Source organism: Ursus arctos, unplaced genomic scaffold (assembly GCF_023065955.2).
Source record: "Ursus arctos isolate Adak ecotype North America unplaced genomic scaffold, UrsArc2.0 scaffold_28, whole genome shotgun sequence".
Taxonomy (NCBI): domain Eukaryota; kingdom Metazoa; phylum Chordata; class Mammalia; order Carnivora; family Ursidae; genus Ursus; species Ursus arctos.
In genome coordinates, this window is record NW_026622963.1 from 19,817,108 (window position 1) to 19,837,877 (window position 20,770).

Below are 20,770 nucleotides of genomic sequence, written 5' to 3' on the forward strand. Positions count from 1 at the left end.
ACAACCCCGTTCCTCACCAATAAAACTACAAGGGGGACAGGGAGGAGAAAAAAAAAGAGAGAGATGGGGGAACCTTATAGTCTTTTTTTTTTTTTTTAAGATTTTATTTTTAAGCAATCTCCATACCCATCGTGGGACTCAAACTCACAACCCCGAGATCAAGAACTGTATACTCCACCAGCCAGGTGCCCTGGGGGGAACCTTATAGTCTAGGAGAATTAGGAGATACACCAACAACCACACAGGAAGACCTTATTTGGATCCTGATTTTTAAAAAATACATTTAAAAAGAGAAGTTCGTACCTAAGACAACTGGAAACTTTAAAATTAACTAAACACTGGATTTTGGATTTAGAATTTATTTTTAAAGTGTGATAATGGTCATATTATTCTTTTTTTAAAGAATTCTTATCTTTTAGAGATATATACTCAAATACTGACAGATAAAAAAACAAGCCTGGTATTTGGGGGAGCAAGGATATAATGCATTGGAAGTATAGATGAAACTGGCCATAATTTGATAAATGCACCTGGTGATGGTAATGTGGGGATTTCTTATACTCTTCATCTACTTTTGTATGGATATGAAACTCTTCTACTTCAAAAACAAGGAAGATAACTTGAGGAGACTAGGAAATTTTTTTTAAGTTTTTATTTAAATTCCAATACAGTTAACAAACTGTGTAATATCAGTTTCACGTGGGGGTGCCTGGCTGACTCAGTCTGTGAAGCGTCTGTCTTCAACAAAGGTCATGATCTTGGGGTCCAGGATTGGGCCCCGCATCACATTGGGGTCCCTGCTCAGTGAGGAGTCTGCTTCTCCCTCTCCCTCTGCCCCTCCCCCCGCTCATATGTGCTTTCCCTCTCCCTCTCTCTCAAAAAATGAATAAATAAAATCCTTTACAAAAATCAAAATATCTATTAAAAAATACTAGTTTCAGGTGTACAACATAGTGATTCAACACTTTCATACAACACTCGGTGCTCATTGCAAGTGCACTCTTTCATACCCATCACCTGTTTCCCCCACCCCACCCCAAAACCATCAGTTTGTTCTCTATAATTAAGAGTATGTTTCTTCATTTCGCTCACTCTCATTCCCCCCTACCCTTTGTTTTGTTTCTTAAATTCCACACGAGTGAAATCATGTATGTCTTTCTCTGACTGGTTTATTTCGCTTAGCATTATACTCTCTAGCTCCATCCATGTCCTTGCAAATGACAACATTTAGTTCTTTTTGATGGCTGAATAATATTCTATTGTGTATATATACACACATCACATCTTTATCCATTCATCAGTTGATAGACACTTGGGCTATTTCCATAATTTGGCTATTATTGATAATGCTGCCATAAACATTAAGATGCACATATTCCCTATGAATTAGTATTTCTGTATCCTTTGGGTATATCCTAGTAGTGTAATTGCTGGATCTTAAGGTAGTTCTATTTTCCACTTTCTGAGGAACCTCCATACGGTTTTCTAGAGTGGCTGCACCAGTTTGCATTCCCACCAACAGTACGAAAGGGTTCTCCTTTCTTCACATCCTCACCAACACCTGTTGTTTCTTGTATTCTTGATTTTAGCCATTCTGACAGGTGTGAGGTAATATTTCACTGTAGTTTTGATTTGCTTTTCCCTGATGATTAGTGATGTTAAGCATCTTTTCATGTGTCTTTCTGTATGTCTTGTGTTTTTTTTAAGCTTTTATTTAAATTTCAGCTAGTTAACATACAGTGTAATATCAGTTTCAGGTATACAATATAATGATTCAACACTTTCATACAACACCCGGTGCTCATCCAACCAGCGCACTCCTTAATGAGGGGACCAGAAATTAACTAGTGACCTAGGGAAGATCCAAACAAAGAATGCTGCTACCAAGATGCAAGGCCAGTAAGTAAATTTTCCATGGCATAGCTACTTCAGCAGCTCCCAGCTCCCACCCTTCGGAAAAGAAAAATGCAGCTAGATCTGGAGATGTGCTAGTACCTTCTAGGAGTTTCTAGACTGACTCTAATCTGGTCTATTACCAGTAAGTGAGTAACGGAGTATTTAAAAGGGCACTCTAGGGGCACGTGGATGGCTCAGATGGTTAAGCGTCTGCCTTCGGCTCAGGTCATGATCCTGGGGTCCTGGGATCAAGCCCCGCATCAGGCTCCCTGCTCGGCGGGGAGTCTGCTTCTCCCTTTTACTGCTCCCCCTCTTGTGCATGCGTGCTCTCTCTCTCTCTCTCAAATAAAATCTTGAAAAATAAATAAATAAATAAATGGCCACTCTAAGTCTAGGAAGGACATCAGATATTAATCAAATAACCAGCAGAAAATAAGTACAAGTTTGCCACAGTGTTACAAAGAGAAAGTATACAGAGCTTAAAGGAGAGTTCTGACCTAATTTGGGGTCTCAGGACGTGGTTCCTGAGGAACAGACCTGGAACAAGTGCTTGATGAATGACGGATGAAGGTAGGGAAGCTTTCCAGGTAGAAAAAAAGGATGTGCAAGAGCCCTTGGGTAGGAAAGTCCTTCTTTCACTCATTCAAATAATATTTGAGAGTTTATTATGTGTTAGCCACTGTGCTAAGTTCTGTGAATAACAGGGAACAATCAGTATTGACCTTTGTTCTCATGCAGCTTACAATCTAGTGGGAGAAAAAAAAAATTCACAACATATAATCACAGGCTTAAGTAAGTACTACAAAGGAAGAAAAACAGTGCCACAGAGAAGACTCAGAGAAATCTGGCAGGAAACACAATATCTATTAGGAACCAAAAAGAGGACAGCATAGTTTGAGAACACAAAGCAAGGAGGAGAAAGATGCAAGATGAGGCCAGAGGAAAAGGCAGGGGTCAATAATCCGGAAGGGGCTTACTGACCATAGTATGGATTTTGGTCTTACTTCTAAAGGCAATAAGAAGTCTATGAGTTTTAGGAAGAGGTTGTGTTGGGGTGAGAGACTAATAAAACTGGATTTTGAAAAGAGTAAGGAGAAAGAAGCGGTACATTATATTTACCCAGCTACTACAGGAATCGAGAGAGACTATAACGTATGTATGTATATATATATGCTGGGGGAGGGGAGGGGAGCTATAGGGGATGCTAGAAAGTACAGACAGAACACGTGGAAAACTACAAAGTGCTCAGGAGTTAAAACCTGAACAGAATTTGCTAATCACTCACTCACCATACCGGGTAGATATTCCAACTGTGTACTGGATTTGGAATGGTCTTTAATTTCTATTCTCTAATCCATCAGAATAAATATCGCATGTCTTACTTAATGCTATTGTAATAAATTTTTCAAAAGTATCTCAGAGCCCATGGACTTCTCTGAAACCACAGCACATCTTACTGGGCTGGGACTCCTAACTTACAGGCCAACCTCTGTCTGGTATCAAATAAATAAATATATACATACATAAATACACAAATTCAATGTTCATACATGGATGCACACACAGAATATCCTAATTCCTACATGCCTCTTCTCTGATATTAAGATGGGGGCACTTAAAATGTTTTTTTAAAAGATATAGCTTAACATAACAGCTTACTATGTGCTGGGCACTGTGCAGAGTGCACAACCACCCTGAGATGGGTACTGTCATCATTATCCGCATTTCATGGATGAGAAAACAACTCTCAAGTGGTAGACTCAAGATTCAGATTCCAGAGCCTACACTCATACAGTAAAGCAACTAAACTTAGGGTTATTCGATGATAACCTTTCCAGTCCTCATTTTACTTGTTTGCTTTCTGTGCAGGATATGGCCGGCTGACAGGTCTCTCTCTTGAAACTCTTTTTTTTGCTGGCCTTTTCCTGTGCCACTATCCTCAAACCACATTCAAATTAAGAACTGCTATTCATGAAAAGACCAATAAGAGAGAACTACCATGTTGGAAAACAGATCTAAAATCCACACCATCAACTGGCTTTTATCCAAAAAATATAAAGCAAATCAACAATAAGGAAAAGTCCCACAGAAAAGTAGACAAAACACTTGAACAGGCAGGCTATAAATATGAAAAGTTGCTCAACCTCATCTAGTCAAAGAAATGCAAATTAAAAATACAATGAGACTGTATTAAAGACCCACCAGAAGGACTAAAATTAAAGTGTCTAATAACACCAAGTACTTGTGAAAACGCAGAGCAAAAGAAACTTTCATTCACTGATGATGAAGAGCGTAAACTGGTACAATCTCTTTGGAAAACTCAGTGTTCGATTACTATTTCAAATACGAAAACTGAAGATACACTAAATAATCCAGCAGCAATCCCATCCCTAAATATGTATCTTAGAAAATATGTGTGTGATCACCAAGAGAAACGCAGAAGTGTTTACGGAAGCATTACTCTTAACAGCCCAAATTAGGAAATAACCCAAATGTCCATCAACTGCAGAATGAATACACTGTGGTATATTCATGCAATAGTATACTACATAGCAACGAAGATGAATGAACTCATACGCAACAACATATGAATCTTTTTTTTTTTAAAGATTTTATTTATTTGACAGAGATAGAGACAGCCAGAGAGAGAGGGAACACAAGCAGGGGGAGCGGGAGAGGAAGAAGCAGGCTCATAGCGGAGGAGCCTGATGTGGGGCTCGATCCCAGAACGCCAGGATCACTCCCTGAGCCGAAGGCAGACGCTTAACCGCTGTGCCACCCAGGCGCCCCAACAACATATGAATCTTAAAACATAAAGTCAAAACAGTGTTTGCCTTTGGGGGAGGGAGTAAGGGTGTTATTTAGGAAGATCACAACATATGGATCTTATGGTCAAGACAATGGCTACCTTCCTAGGCTAATATTAGGAACAGGCAAGATGGGAAGCTTCTGAGAAGCTGGCAATATTTTATTCCTTGACCTGGATGGTGTTTACATGGGTGTTCATTTTAAAATAATTTATTAATGTACATCTGCTTTATGTACTTTTATATAGATATTGCATTTCGCAGTAAAAAGGCATAAAAAAATGACATCAGCTGACAACATTTAAGTCAAGGTAATTTACACAAAAATCCAGATTTACAACCTGTTTTGAAAAACCGGAAGGTCTGGCCTGGCTTGCCTTCTTCCATGCCAACAATTAGCTGGAGCTGAGCAATAGCTACTTCCTTCAAATCAGCTTGTGCTCTCTGACTGCCAACGTACCCTGTGTCTCCTGGCTTTCATGACTCATACTACTCTATCTGGTCTAAAACTCACCTAACACTATTCCACACTCATTTCTGTGACACTCCTTTAGAACACACAAACATATAAGCATGTGCATGTATAAATTATAAAGCATATAAGCAGGTGTGCAATTAGCTACAGCAAGTAAATTCAACTTCACATTTAAAACAGAATAGTAGTACCTAAGAGAGTTGTTAAGATTAAATGAAATAATGCATACAAAACACGTAACTTAGTACTTGTCAAAGAATCAGTGCTCAATATTAGGGGGCTATTTATTATTGACACGCATTTCTCATATTGACAACACATGTTAATCTACTTGCATGGCTGTTGTCTTCTGATTTTATAGACAACACAGCAGAAAAATATGGGTTGGTATAAATTTGATCAGATACTTCAACACATATCACTGTTAAAAACAACAACCAGTAAATAAATCTTCCAAAGTTCCTTCACATGACACCATGGGAAAGATTTCCTACAATTATACTTTGAAAAGTAGGCCTGTTTTTACTTGTTTTGTCCAAATCACGTATTTCACCTGATTGTGGCTTTTATTGGCCTGATCAGACTTAGGTAAATGGGTACCTACTAAAATATAATTTAAGATGATGAATTTTAAGACCTTATTCATAAAATACCCTCAAAACTAAACACTTTAGTTCTGACTTTTGACTTTTCGAGGTGAACATCATATAAACATCAAAAGCAGCTTTCTATATTTCACATAGCTGTTATAGTCCAGTGACAGGCTAATCTAGGCTTAGCTAATTCTTGCCCCAAAGACAAAGGAATACAGTATTTTTCACCAAAAAGAACCCCACAAAAGTCTACTCCAAACTTTTTTTTTTCCTGAAGCCAATTTGGTAGTTAAGTCCTCATACAATGGATTACTATGAATTTGATCCACGAATACAATGAAAACTAATGAACTAGTTACCCACATCTCACAAAAGCAATGCTGAGCAAAAGAAGCCATACACACCAGAAGCTACACTGGAAGATTCTGTTTGTGTAAAGCTCACAGGCAAACTACACTGTTCACGGAATGCATAATTAAGCGGTAAAATTATAAAGAAAAGCTAGAAAATGGGTACCACAGAAGACAAGATAGTTGTAATCTTTGGGAGAAAGAAGCTATGATCCAGAAATGGCATGTGAGGAATTCTAGAACTTACCATCATATACAGAATTTTATTTGTTGCTCTCTGCTCACACCCTTAAAATGCTCCGTAAGTACAGAGATATGTTCACTGTTCTATCTCTAGCATCTACAAGACGGCCTGGCACATGGTTGGTTCCCAATAAATATCTACTGAATGTAGAATAAAGTTTCAAAAACTCAAATTGTTCCATATTTCACAGCTTGTCAGACTCTAAATGTAACAGTAACAGCTAGCATATTGTGCATTTTTCATGTCAGTATTCTCAAGGAGTTGTAAGTAAATTCTGACTATAATTCTTAACCTTTTTCTCCTTCTGAGATACTTTTATGAAACACATGCATACAATACTTACATGGATGTATCCAGATTCAATTAAAACATTTTTTAAAAATTAACAAAGAAAAATACCGAAACTGGTGTGTTAACAGCAAGCCCAGGCTCTAGATATGACTCTACCACCTTCCCCAACCAAAAAAAGCACAAAGGATGCTGTGTTATTATAAGATGACCATAAGTGTGATCATATTTTTATGGGTAAACAATGTAAAACTGAATTACACATTTCATAATTGATTATTACAGTATAAAGCAACTGAAAACTATAAGCTTCTAGAGGACAGGGATCCAAAACAAAATGTGCTCAAATAATGTTTCTTGAGCTAACAACAAAATAATTAGTTATTACTGAAATCCTCCTGGTTTTATAATTATGAACTGAAGTGAAAGGTAATCAAACTAAGTTTAATCCAGTCATCAGAAATTGTACAAACCCCAAAGATTACTAGTGACAATTCCAAAAGAAATAATGAACTTTTACTCCTTGGGAACGTATACTATTTAAAAAAACAAAAACGATATTTCAGCAAATCAAAAAAAGTTTAATTCAAAGAGGCATATGTTAATCTTAAAGTCCTAATTAGTATCCATATAAAGTAATATTAGCTCCTGTTTTCACATCCCTTCTGGGCACAATAAACTAGAATGACTGAGGTCATTCATCAGTCAACTTACTTCCCAGCATTTCACTAGCACGAAAGAGTTAGGTTGTTCTGACATATACCTACAACGCAAACTAATAAAAACTTATCTTTTGATCTATCCCAAAGTTAAGGGCCATCTGAGACTCAGTATTTAACACTACATATGTAACAGTCAGAGCTTTGTTATTAAGTCTCAAATGGTGTGTTTTATGGTACGAATTTTGGCAACACAGGTTTTCTCTTGTTCTAAGGCAGTGTTTCTGTCATACAGTTGATCAGGCAAGAGTCTATCACTTTTGTCCATTTTTAAGATATAAAATGAAATTCCCGGGGCGCCTCGGTGGCGCAGTCGTTGGGCGTCTGCCTTCGGCTCAGGAAGTGATCCCAGCATTCTGGGATCGAGCCCCACATCAGGCTCCTCTGCTGGAAGCCTGCTTCTTCCTCTCCCACTCCCCCTGCTTGTGCTCCCTCTCTCACTGGCTGTCTCTCTCTCTGTCAAATAAATAAATAAAAGCTTTAAAAAAAATAAAAAAATAAAATAAAAATGAAATTCCCTACTCATATACTCACCACACTCTTCTCTTTATTAAGAATTTATGTTTCAGAAGGAATGGAAATAAAGCACCTGGCTAACCCATAAAGGAGCAACCTGAAGCTACTCTTCTCTACAATAAATAAATAAAGAAGCACTCTAGGTCAGAGATACCAAAAGGGCTATATTTATTGCTGCCTTACACTGGAAATACTGTTCTGAAACCTATCAATTTTGGATGAAATTAAAAACTCAGTAAACTATAATAAACAAACCGTTAGTAAACTATTCTAACATCTCCCTCTTCCTACCAGATTAAAAGTTGTTAAAACTAAAAAAGTTTTTCAAGACTGCCTTTCAAAATTCAGAGATGCAAAGCAAGTTCCAGTCAAGTATTTCAGAAATATCATACAAGTCATCAAAAACTATCTCACAGTCTCATTTAACATTTGATCAGAAACTCTACTAATAAAAAATAACTGCTCATTCCACTAGCCTGCCTTCAGCCACCATGCTCAGTCACTACTGGATACCAAGTGCATGTGTGTGTCCAGAAGCCTGGAAAGAGCTACAACTAAGTAGTCAGGGATGGGTGGTTCCATACACAAATTTCCAGCTGGACTAATGGTCTTTGAGTAGACTGAATTTTTACCATGTCAGGGTTACGTCAAGAAACAGGATTACATTTCCAAATTTTCATCAAAATCATTTTTTAAGACCTCTTCCTTAGCAGCATGGTGATCTGTCTTATTTCTACTGTTTTATTCTTAGAACTGTACGGAGTTTACATTTGGTCTCTAAATAGAAGAAAAGATTAAAGAGCAAGTAAAAGTCAGAGCCAGTACATTGTTTCCAAGATTGAAAAAAATGAGTGAAACTACTGTAATCTTTTCCCTTCAAGCCAAACAGGGAACAGTACTAGCTATATAGCATTACAGCCCTCAAAGCCACAGATTGGTCTCAAACTCATTATTTGTTGGTTGTGGATGGCTGACCTCCTCTATCACTTAACTGACAGCAATCGATGACCAGTATGAGTCTTCCTTTTTTTAAAAAGCTTTTATTTATTTTGGGGGGGTGGGAGTAAAGAGAGAACCTCAAGTGGACTCCCCGCTGAGCCGGAGCCCGATGCAGGGCTCCATCTCAGGACCCTGAGATGAGTCCTTCTTAAATATAAAATAAAGGTTTTAAGATCCTAATATGAAAACATCACATCTTAAAAAGGGGGGGGGGGGCATCCTTTCCTAACAGTGTAGTAGAGTTTGTGCCATTACACGACCTGAGGGAAAAGGCACAGTATGATTTGAAAAGTAGCTGTCTTACAGACGGATCCTAAAATGAACTTAAGAGTTGTAAATATAGTCAGGATGACCAACAAAGAACATAAATTACAGTTTTAACCATAAATGTCTAAAATGCTAACATAAATAAAAGCCTTTTGCCTTTAATATTGTAAAAATATTTCTAGTGAAAAATAAGTAATATATAAACTTAGCACATCCAGAAAAATATTACTACAGTGAAACTCATTAAAAGTTGGGAGATACAATCAACTTAATTCTCATGAAGACCAGTGAGTTTTTCCTTTACTTTTAAAGCAATATGTAGTAAATACACATTGATCAGTAAGTACCAAAACTAAAACTACACTGTACCAGCCACTCTGAACATAATTCCTACCTGTAAAGAGTAATTTCCTACAGCTCTTAACTTTCAAATATTCAGTTATCAAGAAAAGTCCAGGGGCACCTGGATGGCTTAGTCATTTGAGTGTCCAACTCTTGATTTCAGCTCAGGTTTCAATCTCAGGGTTGTGAGTTCAAGTCCTGAGTTCAAGTGCATGCCCAGCTTTTTAAAATAAATAAGCAAATAAAAAAGAAAAAAATTAAAAATAAAATACATTGTGCCTCAGCTAATATAAATCGATTCCTAAGAAGTGATGTAAATTATTTTTATACTAAACTACACTATAATTTTGGAGATAACCATGGGGAAAAAAATACTGTGCCTGAAACATATTGGAGACATGTAAGCAGCAAAATCTAATAAGCATTTATGATAGTACGATCTTAAATTTTATTGCTTCCTCCAAAGTGAAACAGCTTGAAAATCCAGAAGCCACTGCAACTTCCTTCAGCCACTTTCTGTGATTCAACCAATAGGAAATGTTCCTAATAATTATTCACACCATTTTCTTACATAATTAACTCCTTAGTGAGACAGAGAACCACCCTCAAATTCCTGTTTTCAACTCTAGAATTTTATTATCAGGTGCACTAGTAATTCTGTTGCAATTCAGAGGTATATTACACATATAAAAACCTTTTCCTTTATTATTTCTTAAGTTAACATCACATACAAAGAAGCCCCTTCCAGTTCAGATGTATTTTTTTAAAAAGTATCCTCACTTTCTTCTAGTATTTTATGATCTATTTTATTTGCTCTTATTCGAACATTTCATTTGGATTTTTTTTTTTTTTGCCTATGGTTTAAAGCAGAAAACTACCATAAAAAAAAAAAAAAGATAACCAATAGTCCCAGCACTATTTATTGAATACCCCATCCTTTCCCCAGTAATCTACAATGTTATTTTTATCATATATTCCTAATTTTCCCTCTTGCTGGCTAAGTGAATTTAGGCAAATTATTTTATCTGTGTTTCAATTTCCTCACCCATAAAGTGGGGATAATAGTAATGCTTGCTTCATAGAGTTACTGTAAGAATTAACTCAGTTAATTCATGTTAAGCACTTAGAACAATCCCTGACACATTAAATGTTGATGATGATAATCACCAAAAGCTCATAAATACAAAACTGTTCCTGGATTTCTGTGGTTCCACTGTCTATTCCTGAACTGATAGAATGCTTTAAATTACTCTGAATTTATAACACATTAGGTTTTCTAGTAGGGTCTTCTTTATGCAAAATTTCATGGCTATCATTCATTTATTTTACCAGACAAGCTTTCTCATTATATGTCAAGTTTTCTACAATACCACTGAAATTCTATTTGGAATTGTATTACACATATATACATTGACTTGGGGAAAATTTGTATATTCTACAATACTGACTCTCCCCATTTCCCTCATCTAATTTATTCAGGTTTTATGTCTTTTAAAATACACGTAATTTACAAACAAATATTGTATTTATTTCTAGGCATGCTCTTCTTGGACAAAAATTTGGTGGGATTTATCAGAATTTTAAATGCACGTACCCTTGGATCCTAAAATTCCATTTTTAAAGACTTAACAGACTATAATAGTGCACAAATATAAAGCTACTTATTACAGTAGCAAAATCCTGAAAACAAGTTAAATGTCTGTCAATAAGTCAATGATAATCTGCAGCATACTCTTAGGATAACAGACTATTCAACTATTACAAAGAATCTAGAATTACACGTATTGGCTTAGAGAGTTGTTCTACAAACTACTCTGCTAAAACAAAAGAGCAAGCTGCAAAATTAATGTCTTCTTTTTGTTTTTTGTTCTTTTTTAAACTGAGGGTTAGGATAGGGGAACAAAAGTATCACATGTGAAGTATTAAGTACACAGTCTGGCTTGTAGTAAGCATTTCAGTCACCTCAAGCTAGTAAATGTGACTTAGGGAAACGGCTGAATATTCTTTCATTTCACCTATTTTTTAGGGCCTGCCTGCCTTGTTCTACAGAAGATTTTGTAGTAGGCTCATAATACAGCATTTAAATAAAATAAGTTTTCAACTTATGTTTCACTCATAAATATTTACAAATACACATGTCCCTACAATGTAATATTTAACTACGGATGCTTTTCAATATGCCATAAATCTCAATTCTATAATTCAGGAAGAAGAGTAGTGTTTCTCCTAAATGATCTTACTGTAACAATCCATTGAAAACTTACTTCTCTCCATACTTGAAATAACCTTTTTAAAGTATGTTGTCTTGGGGCACCTGGGTGGCTCAGTCGTTAAGCATCTGCCTTCGGCTCAGGTTGTGATCCCAGGGTCCTGGGATGGAGCCCCGCATCGGGCTCCCTGCTCAGCAGGAAGCTTGCTTCTCCCTCTCCCACTCCCCCTGCTTGTGTTCCCTCTCTCGCTGTGTCTCTGTCAAATAAGTAAAATCTTAAAAAAAATAAAAATAAAAATAATAAAAAATAAAGTATGTTGTCTTGTCAGGTAGCATTTTCCTCATATAGTGTTGCTTTAATTACAGTAATAATAAAAAGTGGAGTGTGTTGTCTTGGATATCAAGTACCAGAGATCACACCTCAGGAACAAAGTGACATTATGTGTAATATAAAAACAAAGCCTTTCCTCCTAGGAAAGGAAACGCCCTAAAAGGTAAGTAATGTGAACTTATTTCATCTCTAGATTTTCTTCATCAACGTAAAGTCAAAATGTACAAATTAAAATTTTCTTAAAGAAATAATATTATATTCCTTAAATATATATATACTTATAATATATATACATGTATTATAAAAATATATTTAAGTATATTTATATTTAAAATATAAAAATATATAAATATAAACATATATAAATATATAACATATAAAATATATATATTCTTAATATATATATATTCACTACTAAATGTAACTACTAACTTCTGCCTCCCAGAAAACAAAGTCCTGAGTTCAGAAACTTCAGAGCCACATTATACCCTGTTCCAGATGCTATGAATACACATTTCCAACAGAAAAATAAATTCATAAGTACTTAATACTCTTTGAAGTAATGATTTGATTTTCAAAGAGACAGAGTTTTACTCTTCATATTTCTGTATGCCTGCAATTGTTAAAAGGACCAGGTACAAGAAAGAGTAAAATGTAGAAAAGGAAAAGAGGATTTTAACTGAGTTTACGAGCTTCGGCTTTTTGATGTAACATACAAGTTGGTTTTACAGCACTGAGAAAAATGCCCTAGTACTTCAAAGCACATGTAAAAATTGATAGGAAAAAGTGTTACTTTTTGCTACAACCACAAGTCTTTCTTAATTTTATTTTTAGACTTCATCTCACTGTCCATTTGTGGTATTTTGTGTATTTTGTGCTACTTCTGAAAGTTTAATTCAAATGAAACCGTTACAAAGTATTAAGGGGTTCATTTTTTCAATGCTACCTTAAATGACACAGTGTGAAAAAAAATTCCGACCTACTACACACAAAACAATGTTCTGCTGCCTCAGTGTCTTATCGCTGGCGCGCGCATACCACGGAGACTGACATCAGATCGAAACTACACGGTTTCGCCGGTGACCAACCACTCCTCCAAAGACAGCAGCTACGGGCTTGCCAGAGGTGGCACCCCAAACCCCGACCTGCCGCCCGCCGCGTGCCCGCAGAACCCATTCCCGTCGACGAGTTTGCCGGCGCCGGACCTGTTGCGCGTCCGCGCCCGCCGCGAGCCGGAGCCAGGCACCGACGCCGGCAGCGATGCACCTGCCCCAGACCGCAGCTCTGCGCGCCGGCCGCCCCCTCCTAGGCCCCCGCCCGCCCCCGCCCGCCCGCGGGGCTCCGAGCGGCCCTCGGCCACAGCCAGCCCAGCCCACCCGCTGCCGCCCCCGGCGCCTGGGCAGCAGCCCGCGAGGAGGAGGGCGGGGCGCAGGCCCGACGCCGGCGGGCTGCCGCGCTCGCTCGGGATCGGCCCTGACCGCCTCGGAGGCGCTCTCACCTTGGCTGCCGCGGCTCTGGCGGACATCTTGTCTCTCTCCAGCGCCGCGCGAGGTTCCTCGGACCCGAAACTCCGCGCCACCAGCCCGCCGGCTCCTCACGCCACAGACCAGATAAACATCTCCCGGGAGCGAGCGGAGCTGGGGGCGGGGGCGGCCGTAGAGGCCCAGCCCACGGGGAGGGGACTCAACTCGGACAAAAGTCCGGGAAGCGACCGCCTGCCCGCCCCGCCCGGGTCTTCTCCGCGGGGCGCGCCCGGCCGGCGCCTCCCTCCGAGTGCGGCCAGTCGCTCGGCCTCCCAAAGCTCTCACAGCCAGGACACGTCGGCCCCGCCCGCTTGCCCCTGGCTAGCACTGGGGGCCTCCGGCCGTCCCCGCAGTCCGCCCGGTGGCTCCTCAGAAGCCGGCTTCCGCACGTAACTTCCCTGGATTCAGTCGCGGGAAAGGGACCCACCATCCACAGGCTGAGCCGGCGCCGGCAACTGCGGGAGGCCACGCAAACCTGCCGGCCCGACCCGCCCCACTGAGCATGCCCGGCTGGGCGGGGGGCGGGGCCACTATGGGGGCGGGGCCTCTTCGGGGGCGGGGCGAGCGGCCCACGGACAGCTTCCTCCTGAGGTCCGACCCCAGTTGGGGAAGGAAAAGCCCAGTTTCCGAAGTACTTGGTGGACAGTTTCCGCTGGCATGCGAGTCTTCCTGTTTGTTTTTATCAAAGGTCCGGCAGAAATCGACCCCGAGGAGAAAGCCCCTGTGTTCCAAAGCTTTTTCGACTTCTAGCAGAGACTTGCTCTCTTGCTCTCTCAACAAGCCACGACGGATCGGCCCCCACACAGAAGGACTGCTGGAAAGGCTGGCACAGCAAATACCTGACAATAGTTTCCTTAACGTGGTAAATATCGATGCCCACAGCTGTCACCACATGCCTGGGCCTTGCTGCCCCAACTGAAAGCAGAATGCGTTGTTCTGTAAAGCGCGTCCTGGCTTTCATCTCTAAGGCGCTCCTAACAGGGTCAAAATGATTGCTCTCATTCTCGACTAGCCGACTGTGCTAAAACTAAAACTGGTACGGAGGTCGTGGGCACTCCTGGGCAAGCAGACTGGGAAATACCCAAGAGAACTGTGATATCTTGGCCCACCCACATTAGGCCTCTGGATATATCCAAAGACTCCCCCACCCCTGTAGGCAGGGATCTCCAAAGTATATTTTTGGTAACCAAAATGCTGCAATTCTTAGTGGTGAGTGAAGGGCTCAGGCTGCCTTGCACTTCTGAAGCCAATTCTCCAAGTCGGGTCTGAGCAGACAAGAAGGTTAAAGACTTGCAGCCCATGGTCCAAGTTTAATCAACCTCTGCATACACTTAGCACAATGCTGACCGCCTTGCTAAACGCCAAGGAATATGTATGAAACCATTTCCAGCCTCATTATTCTACACTTTGTAAAACGTAAAGCTCTCCACAAAGGGTCAGAAATTCTTCGTAACAATAAATAACATTCTTAAAGTACCTAACCTCGTGCCACAAAAGGTACACAAGAAAGGGGGGAAAGGCACAAACGCCAGGTTTTAAACAATGATTTTCTGTTTGGAACTCAACTGTATGGAAAGATCAAACTTCTCTTAGCCAAGAAATATCTGTATGCCATACATAAATATCTATTAAGATCTCAAAGTAACCTTTTCATATATTTTGCAACTGAAGCTATCTGAGCTAGAAAAAAGCATTCTGCAAATCAAACCCTTATTCTTTTCTTTCTTTTTTCCCCCTGAATAGAAGTGGGTGAAATCACTTTTGTTTTAGACTTACGGTGTAATTTTTTTGCTTGGGGGCAAAGTATTATTCCTTCTCTTAAGAATCGTAATTAAAATGTCCTTAGGAGCAAGCACTGTTTTTAAAAAATCTGGGGAGTTTTATTGTAATAAAAGACTTTTCATGTCTTTATTACTTTTACCATTTATTAAGATGTGCAATTAGCATAACCTGCCTAGAACTAGGCATCATGTCTTTAACAGCACCTAAACCTACAGACATACCTAAAAATGCACAGAAACTTTTTTTTCTCATTTGTCACTATTCATCAAGTCTTCCATATATCATTTAAATGCTAGATTACAACGATCTGTCAAAGATCTAATGTATTTGATTACAATTTTAGTTTATTTTACTTTTGCCATGGTTTAAAACACAATGAAATCAAGCAAAAAATTTTTACCTTGAGAATACCTTGCTTTAAAAATTACATTTATAGGGTGCCTGGGCGGCTCAGTTGGTTAAGCGACTGCCTTTGTCTCAGGTCATGATCCTGGAGTTCCAGGATGGAGTCCCACAAGGGCTCCCTGCTCGGCAGGGAGTCTGCTTCTCCCTCTGACCCTTCCCCTCTCATGCTGTCTCTCTCTCTCTCTCAAATGAATAAATAAAATCTTTTTTAAAAAATTAAAAAATAAAAGTAAAAAATAAAAACTACATTTATAAAAATCTCAAGGGAGAATAAGTATCCTTTAAAATTTTTTCAAGATATTTTCAAGATATTTTGTAATATCTGAAGTAAGCTGTATAACATGTTTTATGTATTTCCTTTTCTCTAAAGAAACAGGAGAAAGTTTTTGTCACTTGTAAAAATAAAAGTAAAACACTATTGTCAAGTCTTAAAAACACATCTCCATTCCAATGGTTTATTTTTGGGGAGATGCTTTGATAAGAAGTGGAAAGCACAGAGCATAATCTCAGATATTCCCCTTTAACAATGAAGAGTTTATCCACTGAACAAAAATTATACCACAATTTTAATGCTTGGGTATGAATGTGGTTATAGTTCCTCTAGACTCATCACATGGAAAGAAATACAAGCAAGTCTGAGAGGCTCATTTAGAGTAACAATAAAGTTTAACCAAGAATCTCTTTTCGATTGCACAGATTATCTTATTTCTGATCATCTAGTGCAAACTGAATAGGAAACTAAAAAACCACAACACTCACAAAGAGAACTTCCTGTGGGATTTTTGGTGTCTGCGGCTCAGAATGAAAAAAAAAAAGAAAGAAATGTGCCAAATCTTCATAAATCTTAGATAGAACCATTTATTATAACAGTCTTGACCAAATCAACAACTATAGCCATGCCCGCATTTTATCTAGGTATATTTTGTTTTCATTACAAAAACAAAATATATTCTTAGGCCTATTTTTGTTATTTTTTGGTATGAGATGTGAGTTTTCGTATGAAATGCAAAGGGGAAGTATTACTGCACTGTGGTAGAACAGGAGACAATCTTGATAATGCCACAGAAGAGGACTGACGAAATACTAGAAATAGAATTTTATCAAAGCACTGTAACCACTACCACCGCCACAACAAAAGTAATTCTAACCGTACTCCTATGCCATGTATTTAAAAATTCTATACATTGGGGGTGCCTGGGTGGCTCAGTCAGTTAAGTGTCTGCCTTCAGCTCAGGTCATGATCCCAGGGTCCTGGGATTGAGTCCTACATCAGGCTCCCCACTCCGAGGCAAGTCTGCTTCTCCCTCTCCCTCTCCCTCTGCCTGCTGTGTTCCCTGTTTGTGCTCTCTCTCTCTGTCAAATAAATAAATAAAATCTTTAAGAAAAAAATTCTATGCATTGCTTCAGAGTTTTCCTCTGCCGATAAAGTCACAGAACAAGATTAAACAAAGAACAGCTTTCGAAGACTCATAAAATTTCCAGACTTCACAGACCAGTAGAATTTCAAACAAAACAAAACAAAACAAAACACTGCAGGGGTGCAATATAGGATTACCAACTTTTTTTTTTTTTTAAGATTGTATTTATTTATTTGACAGAGAGAGACGGCCAGCCAGAGAGGGAACACAAGCAGGGGGAGTGGGAGAGGAAGAAGCAGGCTCCTAGCGGAGAAGCCTCATGTGGGGCTCAATCCCACAACGCTGGGATCACGCCCTGAGCCGAAGGCAGATGCTTAATGACTGCACCACCCAGGCGCCCCGGGATTACCAACTTTTTCACTTATTTTGCAAAGCAATGACATTTAAAAACAAACACGAATACACTTAAAGATGATTAAAATGGTAGATTTTTATATTATGTACCTTTTGCCACAATAAAAAAATACCAAAAGAATGTTACTATCACCGACATCATTTCATTTTTAAAAGGATGTATAAACTCTAAAAAGTCATTTTTTTAATTCAGTGCAGAATAAAGACAGTCCTTCCTAAAACGAGAGTGAGGCCATCCTTCCCTTGACTGGAGCAAGGCGGAGCTTTCTCTGTCGGGTCCTGAATGTCACACAACCAGGTCGATTGTTAGCTCCATAATTCCATGGAATCCATGACCCATCCAGACTGGCAAGCCAAGGCTCTAACTCCTCTCTAAGCACCCTGCCTCCCCTTCTCTCCAGCTCCTGTTTCCCATCTTCTACATTCTCCTAACCATCCCTCAGAGACCTCCTCCCCAGCCCAAGCAGTGATTCCTAGAGAAAAAAGAAATTAAGGAATGGAAAACTCCCCTCCCTTGCTGCCAAACTATGATATGCCTACCCTGGGAACCTGCTTTTCTTCTGTCTTCTGCTCTCCCTGGGCTCTGAACCCCATCTCTGGGGCTGGCTGGCCCTATCCGCTATGTTCTGTCTCACCATCGTCTTCATCCTCTCTCAGCCGAAGGATTCTACATTTCAGAATTCAAGCTTCCTCTGATATCTTCCATTTAATAACGGGGGGGGGGGGGGGTCTGAGGGTCAAGGGGGCAACCCTTGACCCTACCCAGGCTACCTTCAATGGTATGCAATCAGCGCAGTTGGACAGAACCCGGTGCTCAGAAGGGCCCTACCCAGGATTTAATGCTCTGCAGCACTGTCTGGAATCTCAGTTTTTGCTTCGGATTTGTGTTTTGTAAGTGAAGGTGATGGGACAATGGGGCATGCACTGGGGACCTCAGCTCTCATGTGATCCTGTTTGTTTTGGCCTCCCTGGAGGGCTTCTCAGCTACCCACTCCCCACGACTCCTGAAGCCCTTGTCAGTGCTTTACCACCCTCTGTCTCTCACAATGATCGGGGAGAGGGTTGGGGTCAGGCTTGTGTACCTTAGCACCTTGGGCTGGACAAGAGCCCCAGGCTGACAGGAGGCCGTATCTTGGTGGGGTGAGCCTCCTACCTAGCCTCCATTGGGGTACCAAGCTGTCAGGGGTGAAGGCTTAAAGATTCTTGATAGTTGCTGTCTGCTATGGCTAGAGCGGCAGTCCTGTAGCCTGACTTCCCCAGACCCTGTCCTCAGCTTGGGCATTTAGGTCAGATGGCTCGTGGGAAAGAGGCTCAGGAGGCAAGTAGGACCTCCCAGGGCCCTGTGAGGGTCTATACTAGCTATGATTATACCAGGTCCAGGGGTGCTCCCCCCGGGAATGGGGTCCTCTCTCCTCCCTATCTTCCTGAGTCCAGCTGTGCTTGTCTCTTCTGGCCAGCTTGAGGGACAAACTTCAAGGACAAGCCACAAAATATGGATTGTGTAATTTAAGTGATTGCTCATACAACTTAAATATTCTGATCTTTGCTTTTAAAACTGGCACTGCCCAATATAAAGATAAATGATAAAATTATATGTACCTTTAACGGCAGTTTCTTTTGCTTTTTGAACAAAATGATCCCATACATTCATTTTCCACTGGACCCCACAAATTAGAGACCACCTCTCCGTCTAGATCACATTCTATGAGTTCATGACAAGCTTCTCAGAAGTTCTCTATCACTTCTAGTTCTCTCTGTTGTCAAGACATGCCCAAGTCCTTTGGCATTCTTTCTTTCTCACTTTAATTTCACAACTAATGCAGGCATACATTCCTTCTACGAAAGAAGCAATAGACATTTTTAAAAGTCCACTGGCCCACATGCCCCTATTCCCACTCCTGTTATCCAGGAATATTAGTATTTAAACTGAACTGGAGTGTGTATTTCTAGATCACTTTCTGTGTATTTATTTACACATATATATGAAAACAAAGAGAAAGGGGGGGTGCAGATATACAGGAATATACAGGTTTAAAAAATATGATAGACAATATTTACTTTTGCAATTTTTTTCCACTTAATACTTTTGTCTTGGAGATTATTTCTTTTTTTTTTTAAGATTTTATTATTTTATTTGACAGAGACAGCCAGCGAGAGAGGGAACACAAGCAGGGGGAGTGGGAGAGGAAGAAGCAGGCTCATAGCAGAGGAGCCTGATGTGGGGCTCGATCCCGGAACGCTGGGATCACGCCCTGAGCCGAAGGCAGATGCTTAACGACTGCACCACCCAGGCGCCCCTTGGAGATTATTTCAAACAATGAAAACCTACATCGTCATTTTAAAATGGCTGTCTAGTATTCCATGGATATACTATAATTTGTCTAAGATAGTTTTGATATTATAATGTCACAATGAAAATCCTTATTTATGCCTTCTTGCGCACATGTGAAGTAGTTCTCTAGGAGAGATATCCAAAAGGGGATTTTTCTGGGTTGAGGTATATATTGATTTAAAATAAAATTTTTAAACTGATACTGTCTACCATCCCTCCAAAAATACCAGATCAACTTATCCTGTTTCCCCCACCCACAAACACTTGATAATACTAATCTTTTAGATTTTTGCCCATCTGGTAGACAAAAATGGTATATTACTTGCCTATCTATTTCATTTACTCCCCCCTTTTTTTCTGTTATTTCAGTTATTGATTTGAAGCACTTTTTTTTTTTAAGATTTTATTTATTTATTTGACAGAGAGAGAGACAGCCAGCAAGAGAGGGAACACAAGCAGGGGGAGTGGGAGAGGAAGAAGCAGGCCCCCAGTGGAGGAGCCTGATGCGGGGCTTGATTCCAGAACGCCAGGATCACGCCCTGAGCTAAAGGCAGATGCTTAACAACTGAGCCACCCAGGTGCCCCTGATTTGAAGCTCTTTTTTTTTTTTTAAAGGTTTTATTTATTTATTCGACAGAGATAGAGACAGCCAGCGAGAGACAGAGGGAACACAAGCAGGGGGAGTGGGAGAGGAAGAAGCAGGCTCCCAGCGGAGGAGCCCGATGTGGGGCTCGATCCCATAACGCCGGGATCACGCCCTGAGCCAAAGGCAGACGCTTAACTGCTGTGCCACCCAGGCGCCCCTGAAGCTCTTTTAAAGTATACTCTTTTTATTGAATGCAGCTGCTTGTATGTGTGTGTGCGTCAAATAAAATTTGTTTTGGACTAATTTTAGTTGTATAGAAAAGTTGCAAAGATAA

General features: G+C 39.9%; 1 protein-coding gene across 12 annotated transcripts in view; it reads right to left on the reverse strand.

The window, feature by feature from the left end:
* TJP1 (tight junction protein 1) overlaps nt 1–14,069 on the reverse strand; it is a 107,302-nt gene extending 93,233 nt beyond the window's left edge. For 6 of the 12 annotated variants that reach the window (XM_048221150.2, XM_048221144.2, XM_026510332.4 and 3 more), the window contains exon 1: nt 13,535–14,069. In XM_048221150.2, coding sequence (XP_048077107.1) covers nt 13,535–13,561 — 27 coding nt within the window. In that variant the 5' untranslated portion in view covers nt 13,562–14,069. The remainder of the gene's footprint in view (nt 1–13,534) is intronic. The other 6 variants (XM_048221187.2, XM_048221178.2, XM_048221168.2 and 3 more) reach the window with 1 other exon arrangement.
* Between the last annotated feature and the right edge of the window lie 6,701 nt (nt 14,070–20,770).